This window comes from Grampus griseus (genome assembly GCF_964374135.1).
Source record: "Grampus griseus genome assembly, chromosome: 6".
In the NCBI taxonomy this organism is placed as follows: domain Eukaryota; kingdom Metazoa; phylum Chordata; class Mammalia; order Artiodactyla; family Delphinidae; genus Grampus; species Grampus griseus.
Genome location: NC_139000.1, coordinates 101,833,949 through 101,857,226, shown reverse-complemented (window position 1 = coordinate 101,857,226; position 23,278 = coordinate 101,833,949). Strand labels below are relative to the sequence as shown.

General features: G+C 43.0%; 1 protein-coding gene across 1 annotated transcript in view; it reads right to left on the bottom strand.

Annotated features, from left to right (window-relative positions):
* Positions 1-23,278, bottom strand: part of DOCK5 (dedicator of cytokinesis 5) — a gene marked incomplete at its 5' end in the record, with an annotated part of 211,157 nt that overhangs the window by 143,852 nt on the left and 44,027 nt on the right. The window contains one exon of the mRNA XM_082656932.1: positions 7,693-7,776. Within this exon, the coding sequence (XP_082513058.1) occupies positions 7,693-7,776 (84 nt within the window). The remainder of the gene's footprint in view (positions 1-7,692; positions 7,777-23,278) is intronic.

Genomic DNA, 23,278 nt, shown 5'->3' with positions numbered 1-23,278 from the left:
TGGAGCTAAAATTTAGTGCCATGTAACTCTACCTACCCATCATAATACTGCCCTCTGGGCTTACTCAAAAAAGCTTGCTTTATTAAAGATGAGACTCAAAACGTGTATAGCCCAAGTCATAATCCATGTCTATATCTTTTCCTATCATAAGGTAGTGGATTTCTTGATTAAGGTGCATTTCAAAACTGGCCTCGTTCCACACAGAAGAAATATATATGTTGGGGACCTCCTGTATACAGACAAATGCTCCTTTTTATTTCAACTTTTCAGGATCGCCTGTTTCGTCTGGTTCCAATACAATCATTTGTGCTCTCCTCTGGGTCTTTAACAAATTACACTGAAATAATATAAAACTTTATGCCGTACCTGCCTCTTCAGAGCTTGGAACGCCTTTGAGACATTATCTCATTTTGTTATTTCCAACAGGAGCCAACTGTGTTATGTTTACCCCCAGAAATCACTGTTAACACCAGCCACCCTCTCTCTTAAGCTTGTGACTGGTTTACGGAGCTGAAAATGAGTTAAATAATGTATATGAATCAAAGGTAGGAAACCAGTACCCATTGGTGGAACAACAAACCCCGAGCCTGAAATCACCTGTGACTGGAATTTGGATAATTACAGGCGAGGAGAGCTTCATGGCAGCAGGGATGCTGAAACCTTACTTTTCAAGTCACTTTCATTTAATCGCTTTCAATTCAAAGAGTGATCCGATTTTAGACGAAATGACCATGACACAAAGAGAGTTCAAATGTCTTGCCCACGGAGAGTTACCCTAGATAAGATAGGGACAAAGCCATGCAAACTAAAGTGGTCCTTCTCCTTTCACTCTCCATCACCTTCATCTGCCTCTGGTCTATATAACACCATCCTTTTCTCCCCATAGCACTTACAAGTATCTGAACGTTTTTGTTCACGTATTTTGTTCACTTGTTTTGTCTATCTCTTGAATGAAAACCCTGTGAGAGGGGAAACCTTGCCATTTTGTCACTCAGGTGACCTCAATGCCTAGAACATCTCTTGTGGTCAATAAATGTAGTTGGCACAGAAGAGCATAATACTTGCTCAGCGAGTCCTGTTGAATGAATAAATGACCCCAACTGGAATCTCCCCCAGGTATCAGTGCTTTTTCAGTCATGCCCATGGATCTGGGGTGGGAAAGAACACTCAGACGGAGAACAGCTGTCTCACTGCCAACTCTTTTCTGGTTAAAGAAGCAAAGGCATGGCAGTGACTACAGGCAGGCCGGTGCCAAAGCAGAAGAAAGGCAAGGACACTTGTTTTACTCCTTGAGGATTTCTGTTCCCTGAAAAAGTTTCTGAAGGCAAACAATTATTGGTGGTCTATTAAAAAGGAGCAATATACAGCTTGTCAGTCAATTCTACTCCCTTCCCTTATTTTTAGTAACAAATGACGTTCAGGGGCAAGGTTACAGAGAGGAACGGTGATAAGGGATGAGGAATGATTACTCTCTCATGTGGACTGTGGTCTCCTGTTTTGGAGCCAAATCTCAAGCAATCAGTCTGGCAGTTCCCCAAAAGGTTAAACACAGAGTTACTATATGATCCAGCAATTCCACTCCTAAGGATACACCCAAGAGAAATGAAAACATATATCCACACAAAAACTTGTCGTTCATGGCAGCAGCATTATTCATAATAACTAAAAATTGTAGACAATCCAAATGTCCATCAACTGATGAACAGATGAATACAATGTGAACCATGCCTACAATGAATATTTTTTAGCAATAGAAAGATATGAGGTACTGACACATGCTACAACATGGATGGGCCCCCAAAAGATCATTTTAAGTAGAAGACAGTCACAAAGGACCACACATTACATGATTCCACTTACGTGAAATGTCTAGAATAGGCAGACCTACAGAGACAGAAATTAGGTTGGTGGCTGCCTGGAGCTGGGCGGTAAAAACCACTTATGGGTAGAGGGTTTCTTTTGGGGATAATGAAAATGTTCTGAAAGCAGATAGTGATATGGTTGCCCTACTTTGTGAACAGAGTACTTTGTAAATAATTATTGAATTGTATACTTTAAATGGGTCAACTGGATGGTATTTGAGATCTATCTCAATAAAGCCGTTATTGGAAAAAGCAGCTCACGTGGTAACCAAGTCCATCGTGTGGTCTGTACAGGGCAGGGCAATGCTGGCATCTCATAGAAGGAGAAAAGCAGCCCTGCCCTGTACTATCGGGAGTTCTGTGGAGGTGGCCCCATCCCCCTTACCCTCCACACTACCTTGCTTTGCTCCCACAGGCTTGCCCTGGTCTCCCATTTATCTTCACTCATACAACAGGCTTGCTGAGCACCTACTGTATACTGGGAGCCATGCTAGGCACGGGCCCTGCCGATGAAGGAGGAGCAGGCCTTCAAGAAGCTACCACTTTTGGAATCATTCATTCAACCACAGGGCGGAAAACAGCAAAAGGAGAGTCCTAAGTGGTATTCTGTTGTGGGCAGAAAAGAATTTTTCAAGTCCAGGTCCCAGAAAGGTGAACTCATGTCCACACCAGAAGAGCCCACCCAGGTCTGGTACGCAAATATCTCAAAGGCAGGGTGTGTGGCGGGGTGGGACCCCTGGAGTCAGCACTGACAGGAAGCTGAAAGACACAACCCCCGCATCGCACGCCAGGGCCATGAAATGGTGCCCGTGCCACCCTTCAATTCCATCTGGCAGTAATGTGGGTGTTTCCACTTTGTTTATTTTTCTAAAGGAAAGAGGAGATGGGGGAGGAAGGCTTGAACACAAGTTATTACTCAGCATTTCCATCATGTTTAATGTCTGCAAAGCCCTTCTGCCCTCACTGCGTCCTGAACTGCCTTGAATAATCAAGAAACTTGAGAACCCAGCCAAGAACTCAAAGTACTTAGCAGATAGAAGTACCTATCACTGCGTCTGGCAATGCACGCACCATTAAAAAAATTAATCCCATAAGATAAACACTAGTTTAAACCTTAAGCCAGTATAATCATCTCTGTAAAGCTGACCTGCCACTTGGCAGTTAATGAAGTGAATAAGCTCATACTCTAAATCTCCCCATTCACACCCTGACACAGGTCCACTTTTACAGAACGGCCGCTGACATCCTTTTCTAATTTTATTACTCATTTATTCGTTCATTCATTCATTTATTTACTTTCAGCCACGCCTTGCAGCGTGTGGGATCTTAGTTCCTGACCTGGGATCAAACCCGTGCCCCCTGCCTTGGAAGCATGGAATCCTAACCACTGGACCACCAGGGAAGTCCCTGACATCCTTCTTTGAAATGAAAGAATTCTATGGCTGGCCCCCAAGCATTTTATGGTAACAATTAACAAGAAAATTGGCTTCTTGCTGTCAGGACCTACAGCACCTGGATCATCATAGTCTAGATGCAGCAGTGATCAAGTAACAGTGTTTTGTATGAACTGGGCCAGCACTTCTGGCAAGTGTACCGCTGTGTAAGTTGTAATATATTAGGTGCACCGTGGCTTTTGGACTCAAGCTCCGGAAGGTATTTGAAACAGACGTGTTTGTGTGTTTACATTTATATTCAACCAAGCTTGGTGACCACGTTAGCTTGGTTCATAGGAGTGCTACTTTTAGGAATGCTCATTGGTCGACTGGGAGATTGCTCAGTAAAGTAAAAATAATAAGCACACTTAAAATTACCATTAATATGAATCATGTGAGGACAAAGTATTTCAATCAACTATTTCAAGAAACATTGGGGTCACATAAAAATGAAAAAAAAACTTTGAAAATGTATTTAAAAGGTATCATCGGGCTTCCCTGGTGGCGCAGTGGTTGAGAGTCCGCCTGCCGATGGCAGGGGACACGGGTTCGTGTCCCAGTCCGGGAAGATCCCACATACCGCGGAGCGGCTGGGCCCGTGACCCATGGCTGCTGAGCCTGTGCGTCCGGAGCCTGTGCTCCGCACCGGGAGAGGCCACAACGGTGAGAGGCCCGTGTACCGCAAAAAAAAAAAAAAAAAAAAAAAGGTATCATCTACTTGACTTCAGATCAACTCTGTGCTCTTCCCTCCCACACTCTGCAGGTCAATTAGAAAAGCCTGACAATACAACACACACACACACACACACACACACACACACACACACACACACACACACACACACACACACACACACACACACACACACACACACACACGAGCTAACATGGTATAGTAAAGAATTACCACATCTAGATGTGAAAAAGAACAAACTCAGAAAGATGAGGCCAGCACTGGGGGCTGCTTTCCTCTTGGGGCATCTGCTGAATTAAGAAAAGATTCCTGAGCGGCTAAGCAGCATTTCTGACGGCCTTGTGGGGTCAGGAAAGCCCTGGCACTGCCAGTGAATTGGCTGCAATTTCAGACAAAAAAGACTGAGGAAAAAAGCCTTACTGCAGATGAAGATAATGATAAAAAGTTTTACAAACAGGAATTAAAAGTTGGAATTGTTTAATATAACAATTCTAAAATTGTATGCACCTAAAAACAGTTCTGAGAATACAGAAAGCAAAAAAGTGACATCACTGTAAACTGACGCAAACTGCAATCATGGGGGAAGGTTTAACACAGTTCTCTCAGCAACAGAAAAAGCAGAAAGAAGGTTAGCATATGGCAAATTTGAAAAAAAAAAGTGACAAAATCACAATCTAATTGTCATCTATAGAACTTTGCACCCAGTAATCGTAAAATATACATTCTTTTCAAGCCCATGGAAACTGAACATGTGCCTTTTACCGGTATAATGGAAAATGTGTGTCCATAAAGACTAGGTAGAGTAGATTAATTTGGCCCAGACAAAGCCGTATGACCTAGTAAGGCTTGAAGAGACTATGGTTTCAATATGTAAAGGAGTTCAAGAAGATAAGAAGGACTTCCCCGGTGTGCAGTGGTTAAGAATCTGCCTGCCAATGCAGGGGACACGGGTTCGAGCCCTGGTCCAGGAAGATCCCACATGCCACGGAGCAACTAAGTCCGTGCGCCACAACTACTGAGCCTGAGCCCTAGAGCCCGCGAGCCACAACTACTGAAGCCCACACACCTGCAACCGTGCTCCTCAACAAAAGAAGCCACCACAATGAGAAGCCCACACACTGCAACAGTAGCCCCTGCTCGCTGCAGCTAGAGAAAGCCTGTGCACAGCAACGAAGACCCAATGAGCCAAAAATAAATAAATAAATAAATAAAATTTATATTAAAAAAAAAAGAAGATAAAGTAGATTATCCCTAGTGTCTTGGTGATGCCATGGAATCAATGTTTGGCTGGACCTAAGATGGTGAGAATAAAAATGGAAGAGAGGGGCTTCCCTGGTGGTGGAGTGGTTAAGAATCCGCCTGCCAATGCAGTGGACACGGGTTCGAGCCCTGGTCCGGGAAGATCCCACATGCCGCGGAGCAACTAAGCCCGTGTGCCACAACTACTGAGCCTGCGCTCTACAGCCCGCGAGCCACAACTACTGAGCCCGTGAGCCACAACTACTGAAGCCCACACACCTAGAGCCTGTGCTCCACAACAAGTGAAGCCACTGCAATGAGAAGCCTGCGCACTGCAACAAAGAGTAGCCCCCACTTGCCACAACTAGAGAAAGCCTGCACACAGCAACGAAGACCCAACGCAGCCAAAAATAAAATAAATAAATAAATAAATTTATTTTAAAAAAAAAATAGAAGAGAAGGAATAGAGTGGGAAGCATCCACACAGCCCTCCCTCCCTTCCCCTGCCCCTGGAAGCTGCACGAAGACACTCTGAAGTGCGTGAAGGGGAGAAGGATGATGCAAACCACCAGCCCTCTGCCTAAAACTAAAGGGAGGAAGAGTAAAAACTGAGCCTTCTGTGCAATGCGGCAGACGGCTTAGCTTTCCTATGGCCGAGCCCTACTTCCTTTCCTTCGGACCTCCCATCTCCTCCTCCCCATCCTGTGTCTGTCTGCCTCGCCCTTGGAAGCCGCACTAGGTTCTAGATGACCACCCTTGCCATGCCATCATCAGAACCATTTACATGGGGGGGGGGGGCAGACCCTGCAAATCCAGAGTTCTTGTCCTAACAAGCCTTACCCTATGAGAAAAATCTGCCTAGCTTCCCACCTCATGCCTGCCCCAATCTTCAGAGAGAATCAATGGACCCTCAATGTTCTTTGCTTTGATCCTCAATGTTAGGGGCCTCGAGACATGTTTGTTGTACTCTGGGCATTTGGATTAGAAATGTGGATACGTGGATGAGTCCCGTTAGGATTTAGAGAGCTTGAGCTGGAGCGAGAAGCCTGGGGGGTGGGGGTGGGGGTGCAGACATGACCTGTGCTCTTCAGATGACCCGGGAGCCCTGGGCAACTGTCCAACAACCCACTTACAGGTTAACTGGGACCCCCTCCCCAGCCCGACCTAGTTGCAGGAAATATACTCGTAGGCTTTCCAGACCTAGAGTCGTCCGGACCTAATTCTCTGAAGGAATCTCAGCAACACCAGTAAGTCTCTCCCTCATTTCTCCCCGAGGCTGGGAACATTTAGTGCTGAGAAGAAAGAGCCACTTCAGCAGCTGGGCTTCCTTCAAGCTCCCACCAGACCAGAGGCACGCATGTCTCCTCTGGAGCCAGGGCTGCGTCAGGCCCTTCTGCATCCGGTCACATTTTTTTTTGAATTTTTATCCGTTTATTTAGTTATTTTATCTGAGAGAATTTTACAAAGAAATAAATGTTTTTGCCTTTTAGAATGTGAGTTGAATTCTATGCTTTTCCTATTTATTTTCAGTACTTATGAAGAGATAGCATCTTTCATGTATTAAGGTCTTGCTTCAGGAGAAGCCGCTGGAAATCAGCAGTGCTTCATCTCATGTGGCTCTGTCACTAGTTGTATGATGTGAGGCACCTTATTTACTCTGAACATCAGTTTTCTCAACTACGTTAAAAAAGTGAGCATGGGGCTTCCCCGGTGGCGCAGTGGTTGAGAGTCCGCCTGCCGATGCAGGGGACACGGGTTCGTGCCCCGGTCCGGGAAGATCCCACATGCCGCGGAGCGGCTGGGCCCGTGAGCCATGGCCGCTGAACCTGCGCGTCCGGAGCCTGTGCTCCGCACCGGGAGCGGCCACAACTGTGAGAGGCCCGCGTACCGCAAACAAAAACAAAAACAAAAACACAAACACAAAAGTGAGCATGGGTTAACTTGTGTAATTTTTAAGAGTTCTATATTTTTGAAAGTCAATAATACATATTTTTTAATTAGAAAAAAACCCTTGCCCTGTCACCCTTAGAGGATTGCCGTAAGAATTAAATGGATGGCATACATATAACAGCACTGAAACCTCACAAAATGCAGAGTCACAGATTTTGGTTTTAGTTGTTTTAGCTACACGGCACAGCATGCAGGATCTTAGTTCCCCAACCAGGGATCGAACCCACGCCCCCTGCAGTGGAAGCGCGGAGTCTTAACCACTGGAGCACCAGGGAATTCCCCAGAGTCACATATTTTGATGCTGGCCTCTGGGCATGTCTGCGCTCATGCACTCAGCTGGCTGTTTTGAAAACACCCACAGTCCAAAACTGTATACCCTAAGCACTTCCTGGATTTTTACTAGCATCACTTCAGTTGTAAAGCACGTTGATATCTGCTCTAAGTGCCTTATGAATAAGTAACTTCTACTGTTTGGGCCTTGCTCCGTGTCTGGCAGAAGGCCATCCAGACTTACCCTCATACATCTCCAGGATGTGAACCGTGTCTCCAACCTGCAAGGACAGCTCCACATCTTGAGAGGCATTGTAGTTATAGATCGCTGGAAAGGAGAAATAAAAGAGGGACATGATGGCATCAGTGGCAGTTCAAATACAAGTCACCAAACACATTAAAAATAATAATAATACTACGAGTCACCAAAGAGCACATTCAGTGGTTAGTGAACCACTCCTCTAACAAATAACCCTCTCTTTAATCATTTCAGGTGAATCCCCCACTGGAAAGCAGAGGGCATCCTCCTGGACTCCCATTACTGGTATGTTACAGTCATACTTCCATCCAACAAATATTGGTTGGTTGCCTACCATGTACCACATACTGTGCTAGAGACTGGAGACAGAGTGTTGAAACACACAGATGTGGTCCCTGTACCAGGGATTTTTAATAGTTTAGTACGGGAAGAGATATAGTAAATATATTATTACAGAAACAACTCCTTAATTAAAATGGTGATAAGAGTTATCAGCCTATAACACCACTGAGCTTATGATCTCTAGAGCATAGGGCGAGCCGTCTCCTGGCTTCCCTGACACAGTAACAGGCAGCCAACGGACCACGTGTGAGTCCCACCTACCCCCCAGTAATAGACTAACACTGGGTGGCTGCCTCACCCCAGCTCTAGGTACCCTGGGGAAATGGGGTGTCCCCAAGGTGACCTCCATCACCACAGTCCTTAGGACTGGCAATGACTGGACCACAATCATACAAAACACTAGACGAACTCTTATAACTCCAAAAGAAGAAGGCAATCCCATTTTAAGACAGGTAAGAGCTCTGAAGAGACATTTTACGGAGAATCATATATGATGACTAATAAGCACCAGAAAAGACGTCCAACAACCATTAGTCATCAGGGAAATGCAAACTAAAACCGCAACGAGATACAACTTCTCACCCACCAGAATGGCTATTAATTTTTAAAAGGCAGACTTGGCAGGAATGTGGAGAAACTGGAACCCTCATGCATCGCTAGTAGGAACATAAAATGACACAACCTCTTCGGAAAACAGTTTGGTAGTTTCTTAAAAAGTTAAACATAAATGTACGTGCAGCCCAGCAATTCCGCGCCCAGTTATCTACAAAGAGAAATGGAAACGTGCTGACACAGAAACTTCATGTGAATATCCATAGCTGTTGTGGTAGGCAGGATAATAGCCCCCAAAAGATATCCACATCCGATTTCGGCATCTGTGAATGTTTCCTCAGGCGGCAAAAAGTGTGAGTTAGTTAAGGATACGGAGAGGAGGTTAATCTGGAAATTCAGGGTGTGGTCCAAACACAGTCACACGTATCCAGATGACAGAGAGACAGAGGGAGTTTTGAGTCTCACAGAAGAGAAGGCAACATGAGGATGGAGGCAGAGGTGGAAGTAACATGACCTCAGGTCAAGGACTGGCACCACCACTAGCAGCTAGAAAAGACAAAGGACGGAATCTCCCCTAGAGCCTCTAGAAGGAGCACAGCCGGTCAACACCTTGATTTTAGACCTCTGGCCTTCAGAGCTACGAGAGAATAAAATCCTCCTGTTTAAGCCACCAAGTTTGTGGTAATTTGCTAGGACAGCCACCAGAAACCAATATAGCAGCATTATTCACAACAGCTGAAAACTGGAAACAATTCATCCACTGAAGAATGCGTGGAGAAGTAAAATAGGGTGTGTCCACACAATGGAATATCAGTCAGCAATAAAAAGGAATGAAATACGAACACATGCCACAACACGGATGCTTCAAAGACATTATGTGAAATGAAAGTCCCGTGCACAACACATACGTTAGGCTTCCATTTCCTTGTAACGTCCAGAAGAGGCAAGTCTATCAGCGACATAGGGCAGCTGATTGTTTCGTGGGTTGGGGGTGGGAATAGCGACAGAGCACAACAGGCACCAGGAAGCTTTACAGAGAGATGGAAACATCCTAAAACTGGACTGGATTGTAGTGATGGTCATATAACACTGCACATTTACTAAAAATCAATGAACTATATGCTTACAGTGGGTGGATTTTATGGTATATAAATTAGACTTCGATGAAGCTTTTTTTTTTTTTTTTTTTTTTTTTTTTTTTGCGTTACCCGGGCCTCTCACTGTTGTGGCCTCTCCCATTGCGGAGCACAGGCTCCGGATGCGCAGGCTCAGCGGCCATGGCTCACGGGCCCAGCCGCTCCGCGGCATGTGGGATCCTCCCGGACCGGGGCACGAACCCGTGTCCCCTGCATCGGCAGGCGGACTCTCAACCACTGTGCCACCAGGGAAGCCCTTTTTTTTTTTTAAGGTAGATTTATTTCTTGCCCTCTCTCATGATGAGTGAGCTGCATCCTTTCAGGGAAAAAGAACCACCTTAGAGATTCGGTTCTAACCACTGACCTGACCATCCAAGGAACCCACGACGTTCCCCCTCTCTGCAGCTCTTATGAGCACATGAGGCTGGTCACTCAATCCATCAAACCATCTGCCAGATGCCACAAGGGTCATTAAGAAGGGAAGAAAGGTATCCAATCCAACCATGGTACCTACTGCTCTTTCCTGAGCCTGCGATGCCCTGAGATCAGCAGGCTGACTGCAGGCTCATCACAGTCAATCTATCCCAGAACAGAAGGAGCAGACCTCTAGCCCCATGTTCTTCAAGTGGCCTCTCTTTTTGAAGAGAATCACCCAAATATGTGTTCTTCTGTAGTCTTGGCACAGAAGTCTGGACAGATGATACTGGAACTGGCTGACTACTGAGCTTGGGGACTATAATACGAATTCAGAATAAGATCAGGCATTCAGAAGGAGTTAGTTCCTGGTTCCTAGACTTCTTCGTGGGCCACGAGGCCACAGCTACTGATCCACTGAGGTTCACTTCCTCCGTCTAACCGCTACTTGATTCAAATGTTTTGCCCACTAGGTATACTGCTGGGTCTCCATACAAAATGTAGATCTCACATCCCTGAATCCCTCGAGCCCCCCATTCACTGCCTCCCCCCAAACTGGTTCCTCCCACTGGCCCCGCCAGCAGATGGAATCAGGAAGTAGAGAGCTTGCTGTGTCACAGTGCGTTGTGTAATCACCGAGCTTCACCTCTTCCTCGCCCTTAGTCACCAGGAAAGTAAGCAGAACTCTCAAAGGCAGCACCTGACACTGTAGCTCCAAGCTACAAACACCTACCAAGGACTGCTGTAAACACACACACACACACACACACACACACACACACACACCCCCCACAGACTATTATGTTTCCTTAAATCCTAGATTCCAGAGCCTGACAATCAAAGTGCTCCCGAAATTATCCTGGCCTTCATTCTCCACCTTTGTCTCCATCATCTAACGAATTCCACCCTCTGCTCCAGTCAGGACTCATAACCTCCCCTAAATCCTGTGCTCAGCTCACGGTTTACCTCTGCCTGGAACGACAGCTCATCTGTTTCTTCCTCACACTGTAAAGCTCACATTCACGATGCAGTTCGACAAACGATTCCTGACTCCCTATCACCCTGCAAGGATCTCTTTTTTTCCTCCGATGTCCCACAATTTTTCCTTTAACACGGTCTGGGCTTTAAATCACAGATAATCTTGTGTTATCATCTGCCAGCGATCAGAAGGTAAACCCTTCATGAATGGGGACCCGGTTACACATTACTTTGTGCCTTTCACATTCCAAGGCACTGGATGCGGCCCAAAGAAGGTGCTCAGGGCACAAGAGTGGCCTTTATAAAACCCACCAATCGATTCAGTTATTCACCACTTCTTCCACAAACTGCAAGGTAATTCTGCTTCCCTCAGAAGCAGCAGGTGTGGTTTCCCACCACTCATGAAAGGGATTATCCAATCACCTCTCTGGCCTCTCTTTTGCTAATTACACGAGAGAATCTGCCTTTCCAACCCAAGCCTTCAAAGAGCTTCACATGGGAAACACACTCTTCAGCAATGCCTTTCGCTGGAGTGACAAGTCACCAGTTAGAGGGCATTTGTACTCCCTGTTGCATGCGTTTGGGCAGAAGTACTAACAAGATTTCCAGTCACTTACAATGTCATCTATTTACGCCAACGATGCACTTTAGAACCACGCCTTCTCCATCTCCCTCCTTAATCCACTTCATTTCCGTTGTAGTTTATGATTTCACTTCCATATGGAATATAGTAACTGTATGGAGTGGGTGCCAATTACCATATTATTTAATGAGGAAACTGAGACTCAGAAGGGGTGAGCACCTTGCCCCGAGGAGCCCAGCTTTACCAGCAGCAGAGCTGTTACTGACGCCGTCCTGTGAAGACCCATTCATCCCATTTTACCAGGCTGGTCCACGATGCCAAAGGGATGCCCTGGAAGAGCCCGGCAGCAAAGAAAAGAACCTGATAGCGTCTCAGTACGTTGTCTGCCTTAGAATTCTCTCATTAAACGAGACCCCAGCTTCCCCAAACACTCTTTATCACACTGGGTTGGCCAAAAAGTTCGTTCTGTTAGTGAATACATCGTTCAATGAAGTTCTTGGTGAAAATGAAAAACGTCTTTTATTTTTACTTAAAACCAAACAAACTTTCTGGCCACCCCAATACAGGCTGGTGATCATGTTGTCTGCTCGTCTTGCGCTATTTCAAAAACAGGCTTACAGCTCGCGTGCTCAGTGGATCATGTTTTCTCCCTAGAATGTGAATAACTGTTACAGAGGAAGACAGAGAAAGGAGAAGTAAAGGAAACCCTTTGGGTTAAACAAAGCAGACTCAGTTCTATCAGTTACACATGCATGACCTTGGATGAGTTCGTCTGGGCCTCAGTTTCCCATCTGTAAACAAGGCATGGACCAGATGGCTCTAAGGGACCCTATGGCTCCAACAGCCTCTGATTCACGAGGTTATGATAAGAGGCAAGAGAAACAAGCTGTGTCGTTTCGAATCAGCAGGCACCACCGCAATGTCTTGTTTTGTCTGAGGAAATTAAACAAGAGAAGGGAGTCAGTCGCTGTGTACGAACCGCCCTGCTGGCTGCTACGTGCAAGGTTGGGAAAGACAAGCTGCTGGAATTCTGCCCCAAGCAGCTTACTGTTTATATGGCAAAAGTACAATTTTGCAGAGCCAACTAGATAAGACAGTATGTCTACAAAGGTAAGTAGCTTGCATTTTACCAATCTTTGATTTGGCCTGGCCTTTTCTTTTAAACCAGACTTTCATGAGAGAGGAAAAAAGAGAAGAAATGTGAGGTCTTAGCATCATGCAACAAGAAACCAGCAGAATAAGAAGTGCCTCTGATAGGCCCCAATACGAGGATTGATTCTGACAATGAAAAGTCGATGGGCTGCTAGTAGTTCACCTTTCTGATAAATCAGGCTTTTTCATGAATCCTCAAATGACAACCCCCTGAAGAATTAACTAAAACATGACGTTTTCTATTAGGCGTTTGGTAGCGTCTATGAAAGAAAGATACAGCAAACACAGAACGAGGTCCTGACTTGGGTTGTCTGCTATTCAGAATGTTATCAGGAGGATCACACTTCCTCTTTCTCAATATCATCTTGACCTGCCTACTTTCAGCCATTAGAACTATTAAGACTAAAAAGGCACATGTGCCTTTATCTTCACCCTGGGGTCAATGCAGTAATGTCTTAGAAGGCCAAGTGGACTTTTTCTTTCGCTCTTTAATTCCAGTCTACTACAAGGATGAGACAACAATCAGATTCAACAGGAAGTATGACCCCAGGAGTTTAAAAAAAATGTGGTTTTATGCTGACCATTCCAATTAGGCTCCAGACTGGTCATCCAAGTCAGGGGCTGTCAGATGAGAACAACAGCTTCTACTTGTCACCAACAGTACTCCACAGGAGCAGCTCTTACAGGATTCTTAACTTCGTTTTCTAGACCTTTAGGAGAATTTAATGACCAGTTAGGAGATTTAATGACCGGTTCATTGGTTATTCTTTAGAAATCTCTATTTTAAGGATTATATCTATTTGTGGCTAGAACAGATAAATGTATCTTTAATGAGAGATATTTCACACATATAAACTCAACTATGGTTTATTTATTTCCTCACTGGTACCAAAGGATTACCTCCAAGCCATCTCATTTAAATTAGTATGAAATTAAATTTACGTGAAACATGTAAAGCTAAAACAACGCAACTCAAAATTGCAGAATAGAAAGTCTTTGTTCTGCAAACACCAGGAGTTTCCCCACAGTTTGTCTACGTAAGAAATGGAGGTACCAGTATATTCTTCCAAAGAGGAGAATGTAGCAGAGCCTCTAGGAAGATGACAAGCCCTGGTAGACACAGGGTAAATGGCAGTCATCTTCCCTTTCCCCCTTTCTTGCCCTGTCTGGCTTCCCACTTCGGGTATGGAGGCAGGCACGTCCTCAAAGATGGACACAACTGCCCTCCCCAACAGGACAGTGGAAGTCATTCAATGAAAACTGGGGATCAGGAAGGTCTGTACAGGTAACAGAACAAGCTAGCCTCAACAGTCCTAACAAGGTAAAGTTGGACAACGAAGGGCAAATGTCCTTAAGGACGGCAAATGCATTTAATTGCAGGCAGCTAAGTACAAAGCGCCCCTTAGAAACAGCACGAGAATCGGGGAATAGTTCAGTATTTTAATCATTTTCTTGCTGCCCCTTCCAAGCATTTCTGCAGTGATTCAACTGAGGAGTCAGGGTGTTATTCAGAATACCAAGGATGCCTCAATCCTGGACTCACTATAGCACTCTCAATCTGGGTGTAACACTGAAAGTGCACATTCTAATGTGACCATGCTTATACGTCTACTAAACTTCTATGCTTTTCAACTGAGCTCTTTCTTGTTAAGGAAAAGTAAAAGAGAAAAAAATCAGAGGGCAGGCTTTTAATGAGGAAGTAAAAAAATGAACTTACTAACAAGTCCAGAACACCTTCCCCTAATCAAATAAGGTATTATTATCAGGTTCTTCTCGGTATGCATTCTTATTAAATAAAAATGAGACAGAGCTAAGATAAAAATGGTCAGATCTAAGACTGGGCTGAGTTTGCGGCATCTACCTTATGGACAGAAATCATAATTGAGGAATAGAGAATCTAAAAATAAAAGCCGGGACTTCCCTGGTGGTCCAGTCGTTAAGCATCCACGCTCCCACTGCAGGAGGCTCAGGTTCGATCCCTGGTCGGGGAACTAAGATCCCACATGTGGTGGTGAGGCCAAAACAAAAAAGAAAAGGAAAGATAAAAGCCACCAATTATTGCAGACTCTAGAGCAAGCACTTTGAAATGACAGTCAAAAATGTTAGTGATGATTTTCTCCATATGTACATGAAATTTGAGACAAAGCACAGATAAACTGAGAAAATGAATGATCCCCTACCAGGCTGGAAAACTCATTAATTTAGTATCACCAATCTGAAAATGCAAATACAAAGGCAGCAGCTTTTATGTCTGTCTCCACAGGGCCTGTCCCAGAACAAGCTCAGCTGGTCGCCCTTAGCCTCCGGGGCGCGTTCAGGAGGGTCTTCGAACAGCTTCTCCCGTATTATGTACAAGAGAGTCCCGTCCTACTGAAAGCACCATGAGAAAACAGAATGTGTACATGTGGCTGGGAGCGAAGGGCGAATCAGAAAAGCAGAGAACTGAGGAGAAGGCCAGACACTGAAGAGATCTGGGAAACCTCCCTGTTTCATAAATGAAGAAATGGAAGCCCGGTGTGTACCGGACCAAGGTGACACCAAATTACAGTCAGGCTACTGAAGGTACTTTCTGCAGCTTGGCCAAAAACCTACCATTGCGGACTCTCAGGAAAGGCATTGAATATTTTGGGCTTCAGTTTCCTTATCAATAAAGTGACATTTGCAACCTGGTATTTTGCCTACCTCAGGGTTACTGTAAGAATAAAATAAAAAGAAACATAAAAACGAGTAAGTATTGGTAATGTCTCTGGAAGGTTCTTCACCATAACAGAAAAAAAGAAGTATGAAATCAAAAAGATACATAACTCTGGGCTAATCGATTTGCATTGGAAATTCAGTATGAATTTGGAATATTTTTCTCTCTATTCAACTTAAAAATACGTATTCATTTAGACTTGTGGCCAAAGTGGACCACGGGGATCAGGGATCAGATGAACTATCATCTTGAACATCTAAAAAATGGACAAAAATATGACAGTGGTTTTCAGACACTGACCAGCATACAACACAGGAGGGTGATGCCTGAGAGAAGGGAAGCAGATGAGGGAAATCTTCAGTTGCATCTCTAGGCAAAAGTGCAGGGAGGAGAAGCTGAAACACAGCCCAGGAATCACCCTAAGGTGAGGGAAGAGAGTTGAGAATTCAGGGAAGTCAAGGTGACTATAACATACAGAGCAGAGAATCAGAGAGGTGAGGGCTGCCTAAGTTTCCCTACTAGCTTAAGCTGATTACTGATCAGCCCATGCGTGTGAAGAAAATTCCCGAGGGCGAGGAAAAGAACCACTGGGAAAGAAAAGGAGGAGCTATTCCCAAGCCTCACACAGAGCTGGGAACAGTTCACATTCTCCACAACCAGAGCCAAGAAACCTTACGGTATGTGGCCACTGGTTTGGGTACTCAGAAGAGTATTGCCTTGGTAATGCAACCAAACTGGCCTCAGACTACAGGCTGTGCTGATCCCACCTAATAAAGATCAAATGCAAACCTGGAGAGAATGAAAGTTTCCTCATAATTCAACTCCATCCCAGAACAAGGCTCAAACTCCCAACATGATAAAATTTACGTCTGACATTCAGTTCATGATTATAAGACATGCAAGGAAGAAGGAAAATAATCACCTATAGTTAGGAGAAAAAGCAATCAATAGAAAAAGACCCAGAAATGACGCAGATCGGGCAACAGAAAAAGTCCCAGTTAACTGAAAAGTATTCAAATCATACAAAGCATGTTCTTTGACTACAACGGAATTAAATTAAAAACCAATAACAGAAAGACATTTAGAAAATCCCAAGATATTTGGAAACTGAACACCACACCTCTAAACAGCTCCAGGACCATTAAAAAAAATCAATGTAATCCACCACATTGAGATAAAAAGAGTGAAAAAATATGATCATCTCTATAGATGCAGAAAAGGCATTTGATAAAATCTGATACTCACTGATGATAAAAAGTGTCAGCAAATTATGAATATCTTTAATTTGATAAAAAGCATACACGATGCACCTATAGCAAACATACTGAACTGTCAAATATTAAATATGCTTCCCTAATACTGGGAACATGGCAAGGATATCTGCTCTGTATTCTACATTTTAATGTGGTTGTAACTAGTGCTATGATGCAAGAAAAAGAAATTAAAAGCTTACTAATTGGAAAGAATGTCATAAAGCTGTGTTTATTAGCAAATGATTTGGTCATCTATACAGAAAATTTTAAGGCATTTACAAAAGTTATTAGAACTAATGAGTGAGGTTAAGGAGGTTTTAGGCCCCAATTTTGGTCAATATACAAAAGAAAAAAAAGTCCACTGTATTTCTCTATACTATAACAAGCAAGCTGAAATTGCTGGATTATGATGTAAAGTGCATTTCTTCCTATAGATTTCAGGTCAAACAATTTGAAAACCAGTGCCCCAGAGAAACTCTTGCACAAGTGTACCAAGAAATATATATAAGAATGTTCATAGTAGCAGTGTTTGTAGTAGCAAAAACTGGAACCAACCCAATGTCCATTGAAAGGAAAATGGGGAAATAGTTATGTTATATTCAAATATAGAATACCGCAGGGAAAATGAATACATTCTTTGCACACACACCACTAACAAAATGTTGGGCAAATTTTTTAAAACTACAGGAGCGATATACACAGATACTTTTAGATAAAATTTAAAATCTTGGAAAACTAAATGAATTAGGTTTTTAAAATATGCATATATATGTGGTAAAACTATAGGAAAAAATTAAGAAAATAAAATACACTCATTTCAGAATACTTTTACTTCCAGGGTGGGGCTGTGGTGTCCGACTATTAGGGAGAAGCATGAGTGTGGGTCTAATATACAGTGAACTTTTTTTTGCAATTCATTAGATGGGGATACATGGGGGGGTTTGTTAGTTTGTTTTTATATAAGTGTTGCAAATATTCTTTTATGAGTTCAACATTTCATATATCAGTGGTTCACAAATTGTTAAAACACAAGATTGCTGGGCCTCATCTTTAGTTTCTGAGTCAGAAGGTTAGGAATGGGGCCCCAGAATTTGCATTTGAACACGTTCCCAGGTAGGAATGACACTGCTGGTTCAGTTCAACATTTCAAGAACCTCTGCATTACATATTTGAGCCTCACACAAACCAGCGAAGAAGAAAGAGTGAACATGGGCCTCATTTTACAGATTTAAAAAAGTAATCTCTGAGCGATTAAGGGGTCGACCGGATTACACTACTGCTAATCATACCAGCTCTGGTCTCAGACTACCTGTGTCCAAACACTGGCTCTGTATTTACTGATTCTTATTGGAGGTAATTTAAATTCTTGATGCCCCAATTTCCTAACCTGTAAAATGGGTACAATTATAGCAATTCACATACAGGGTTCTTGTGAGCATTAAAGGATTATAAAGGTAAAGCACTTAAATTTGTTCCTGGTACATAGTAAATCCTGGGTAAACGTTAACTAACTTTAATACCACTACGTTAATTAAGTGGTAGAGTGAGACTTAAATCTAGGTATTCATATTCATTTTCAATCACTGTCAACACAAATGCCTTTTGGTACCACAAAACAACACTGGTGAGTTCCACAAAACTTATCTTTAAAAAACTTTTTTTAGAAACCTTTAAAACTGGATGACTTTAATGGAAATTCTAGATCCCACTGCTCTTTCCACTTACAAGAAAACTAAGAACCCAAGACCCTACAGCTAGTTAGATTCAGTCTGGGATGAGCAAGCTGGAATAGCTTTTTCCAAAGGCCACATAACTAGTCTTTATAATAAATGTCACCCTGTATTGAATTGTACTTCTAACGTAAACAATGAAAACAATGGAGGATTAAAAAACAAATGATCAATTACCATTTCTGGAATGAATGAATGAATCAAATAAGCAAGCAAGCCTCAGGCCTATGAACCTGAGGAACTAGGTTTCTGACTTGTTTACCTTCTTAATATATTTATTTTAGCAACCAAATAAAAATGTATTTATGCAATACAATTAGCTGGAGTCAATTCAATGCAAAGATATGGAAATGTCCTTTCAATCTCATTTCTTCCTCTAGTCTCTAGAAAAGTAAATACAATATTTCTATGGCTTAATTTAAGAACAAATGAAAAATCTAAATTTGATTGTGTATCACCATAATCACTTTACATTTAAAAAAATTCACCAGAATTCCACTTTTTTTTCACATACATTCGAAAATAATCAAAAAGTAGCATGCAAATTCAAAACACCTCTTGAGTTATCCCCAAAGCATTAAAATATTTTAGGCATGAATGTTCATAAAAAGAAAATATTGCTCATAAAATAGAACAACCTAACTTACAGCACAATCTAAATGTTAATAGCATAATAACATTTTTCCAACCAGAAATCTAGCCTTGCTTGTTTTCTGGCATTTAAAAATAGAAATCAGGGACTTCTCTGGCGGTCCAGTGGTTAAAACTCCATGCTTCCACTACAGGGGGCGCAGGTTTGATCCCTGGTCAGGGAACTAAGATCCTGCATGCCACATGCGGTGCAGCCAAAAAATAAAAATAAATAAAAAATAAAACTAGAAATCACGCTAAAGCTAGTGAAAAACATATTTCCTGGTCTTCCACACTAGTACATTATACTTTATTTCAGTATAACCAATTAATCAATAAGCCGTGACCTACAGTACAGTACAGATAAGGAGTAAAAACAAAGAGAGATGATTGGTGACTTTGCTCTTTTGAGTCACTTAGGCTTGACACCCATAGAGCCATCTTACACTTGCTGCTCTCCGTTTCCAGTCCTACAGTTTTAGTCTTTCCTTCACGATCTAGAACTCAGATGACTACCTTTGGACCTTAACTGATCACCCTGCCTGCAGTCTCTCCTCTTGTGCAAAACAGGATGTTAAAAACCACAGGCCCAAAATGGCGTCACTTGTGCTAAAGCCCAAGATATGAAACCTAGATTTAATACCTAACACCAAAAATGTAATCTTAATCAACCAATCTGGAATTTTCTGGTCAGCACCAATGAGGTCATCTGACAAGTGCACCCTATCCATCCTCCAGAGGAAGAAGAGGCAATCCACATGGTAAAACCCTTACTGTTCTCATCATCCCACAAAAGAAATCCTGGCCTAAAAAATAATCCTTTCTTTCCTTTTGCTAGTAGCTCCCTTGCCCTACCCTTCTTCCTATAAAAACCTTCCATTTCACACAACCTTTTAGAGCACCCTTCTAGTTGCTAGGTGGGATGCTGCAGGATTCATGAATCACCGAATAAAGCCAATTCGATCTTAAATTTACTTGGTTAGATTCTGTTTTTCAACAGGGACAGATAATAATAATTACATCATAGGGTTACTGTGGAGATTGAATAATAAAACTCTTACCAGGGGAAGAACTAGCTATTACTGATATTATAACATTACTTTGTATAATTGTGCCACTCTAATACTTTTTAACACTACTTATAACATCTTATTCCCCAGTTCAAAAATCTTCTGAGAGTTTTCTATTTTCTACTGATGCACGTGATTTAAGAACTTTTGAAGCTCAGTTCTATCTGAGTCTTCTTCTGTAATCCCCTTGCTTGAATGGCCCTCTCTACTTTACTCCATTGGACCAAATCCTATCCATAAATTAAGTTTACAAAAGGCCAATTCAACCGCAAGCTCATCCCCAATTATCCCAGCCTTCCATGGTTTCACCTTTTCAGAGATTATACACCTCAACCTATTCTGCATAATTTAAAGCTTAACCAACTCAACCTAGTGTGTGACGGGACCTGCCCAGGTCCGTCCTGGGGCTCCATGCAAAGAGGAGCCCCACAACCAGAGGCTGACATCACGCATGGCCCCCTGTAACCATGGTGATACAGAACCAAACTTGGGTCTGCTCGCCTGCTGCTCAGCAGAGCCAATCTACTGACACTGGGTTCTGGTGAAGGAAAGTGCAGCCTTTACTGCAGGTACCAAGCAAGGAGAACAGGTAGCTCATGCTCAAAAGTTCCAAACTCCCAGATGTGTTTCAGGGAAGGGCTTTTGAAAGCAATATTTGGGGTGAGGGTTACAGGGGGCATGACTTTCTTCTGATTGGTGGGTGGTGAGGTAACTGGGTGGTGTTTCAAGAATCTTAATCCTCAGTCTTCTGGTTCCAGCCACTCTGGGACCTCTGTGCTTGTGGTGAGCACACAGTCACCATCCTCCACCAGGGTGGGGGTCTTAGTTTCTGCAGAAAAAGATATGTGTCCAATTGTTTTGTATATCCCTTGAGGAGGAATTAGAACTCTGTTTTTTCACTGAACTATTGTTTCTTGACTGCTTTTCCTCTGTTTCTGCGTTCCCTTACTTCCTTAACTAGGAACTGCTTGAGTCTCTGCTCTTTGGAACTCAGGGAAGGCCTAGGAGATGAAAGCCTTTTTCTACAAACAAAACCAGGGGACACAGAGGAGCGTCTGTACCTGGGAAGGCCCCACAGGGTCCTGCTCAGTTTCAAATCCCCCTTTTCTTTGATACTCTGCAATCCTGAGGGGAACAGGGGGCAGGACAGGAAAGCAAATAAAGTTCTGGAGAGAAAGGTTAATCATAAACTCAGTAGGGGAACTCAATTTTAGGGGGACTCAGTTTCAATGGGCTTCTTGGTACAGGCCTTCCTGAGACGACTGCTCAACAGCGACAAAAGAGGACTTCTGTTGGTTAGTCTCTACTTCCCTAAATTATAAGACTTCATTAAATCCCTTCATTAAATCTCCTCAAAAGGGAGCCAAGAGCATTCCTGGCAGCATCCCTCCGTCAGGTCCTGTCTGAACACCACGGTAGACAAATCTTTGTTTTTTCTCCTTATTTATACTATGCTCTGATACTGTGAAAAATTTCCTCTGTAGCAGATGGTGGGTTGGGGAAGTAATTTGGAGTGTGGTGTGTGTGAATAGAATACGTGATATATGAAAACGTGCCGAACCGGGGGGTGGGGGGGTGGGGGTAAGGTTGGCAAAGCTCCCTAACAAATAGGGCTGATTCGAGGTTGCCTCTATCCTGATAGTTCTTTGGCCCTTTCAAGAAATTTCAGGAAGGGAAAATTTAGTTGCCTAAACTTGGCGCCATATTTGCCCTCTCAAGTCTCCGTCATTTAATGGAAAGTTTAACAATATTGTTATTGTTACAAATAGTTGCATCTCATTTTTATCATCTCACTTTGTGCTTTCTATTTTCTTTGTTTTGTTTTATCTCTTGCTCTGTGGACTCTGCTTTCCTTTTCCCCCTTCTGGCAATATAATAAGGTAATTCTCTGTACAGATAGAGAGGTTTTAACTGTATTTGTCAAAAACTGGAAACAACCCAAATGTCCTTCAACAAGAGAATGAAGAAACAAGCTGTGTTACATCTGTACACTGGAATTCTCCTCAGCAGTGAAAAGGAACAACTACTGTTACAACGTGATGAATCTCACATGCGTTATATCAAGTGAAAGAAGCCAGACTCAATAGGGTACATACATACTGTATGATTCCATTTATAGAACATTCTGGAAAAGGTGAAAGGTACAGGGGAGGAACACAGACCAGTGGTTGCCAAGTGCTGGGGTTGAAAAGGGAGCTGACTACAAAGGAGCCCAGGAAAACTTTTGCAGGTGATAAAAGTATTGTACATTTTGGTTGTGGTGATAGTTGCACAGCTAAATGAGTTTGTCAAAATTCACAGATTTATGCACTAAAATTATACCTTAATTAGGTATAATTAAATTATACTTTAATTTTTTTCATTTTAGTAAGAAAAACAAAAAAGTCCACTCTACTCGTGATTACTTTGACACTTAAAAAAAAAAACCTCTTGAACCTACACTTAATTACCAATACCTATATTTTCTTTTTTTTTTTTTTTTGTGGTACGCAGGCCTCTCACTGTTGGGGCGTCTCCCGTTGCGGAGCACAGGCTCCGGACGCGCAGGCTCAGCGGCCATGGCCCACGGGCCCAGCCGCTCCGCGGCATGTGGGATCTTCCCGGACCGGGGCACGAACCCGTGTCCCCTGCATCGGCAGGGGGACTCTCAACCACTACGCCACCAGGGAAGCCCTATCAATACCTTTAATTAAACATCAATCAACTGACCTAAGAGAAAATCAATCACTATATCCTCAGACTCCTCCTCAAACTGCTTCCTAGTTTTTGTTCGTACAACCTGGTCGTTTCACTGCATAATTTTATAGTTAATCAATAATTTTTATAGTATTTATCTGCTTTTTCAAAAATTACTGGTGCATGCTATTTTGCAGCTATATTTAAAATAATTAGCTTATGTAGTCATGTCTAATTGGTTTCTGATTTATCGCTAATCTTTTTACAGCATTACTTCCTTATTTCTGCATTATTTAGACGGATCTTTAGGTTGTCTAGAGTAAAATGCTTCTGTTCCCTGCCCCCCCACAGATTCATATG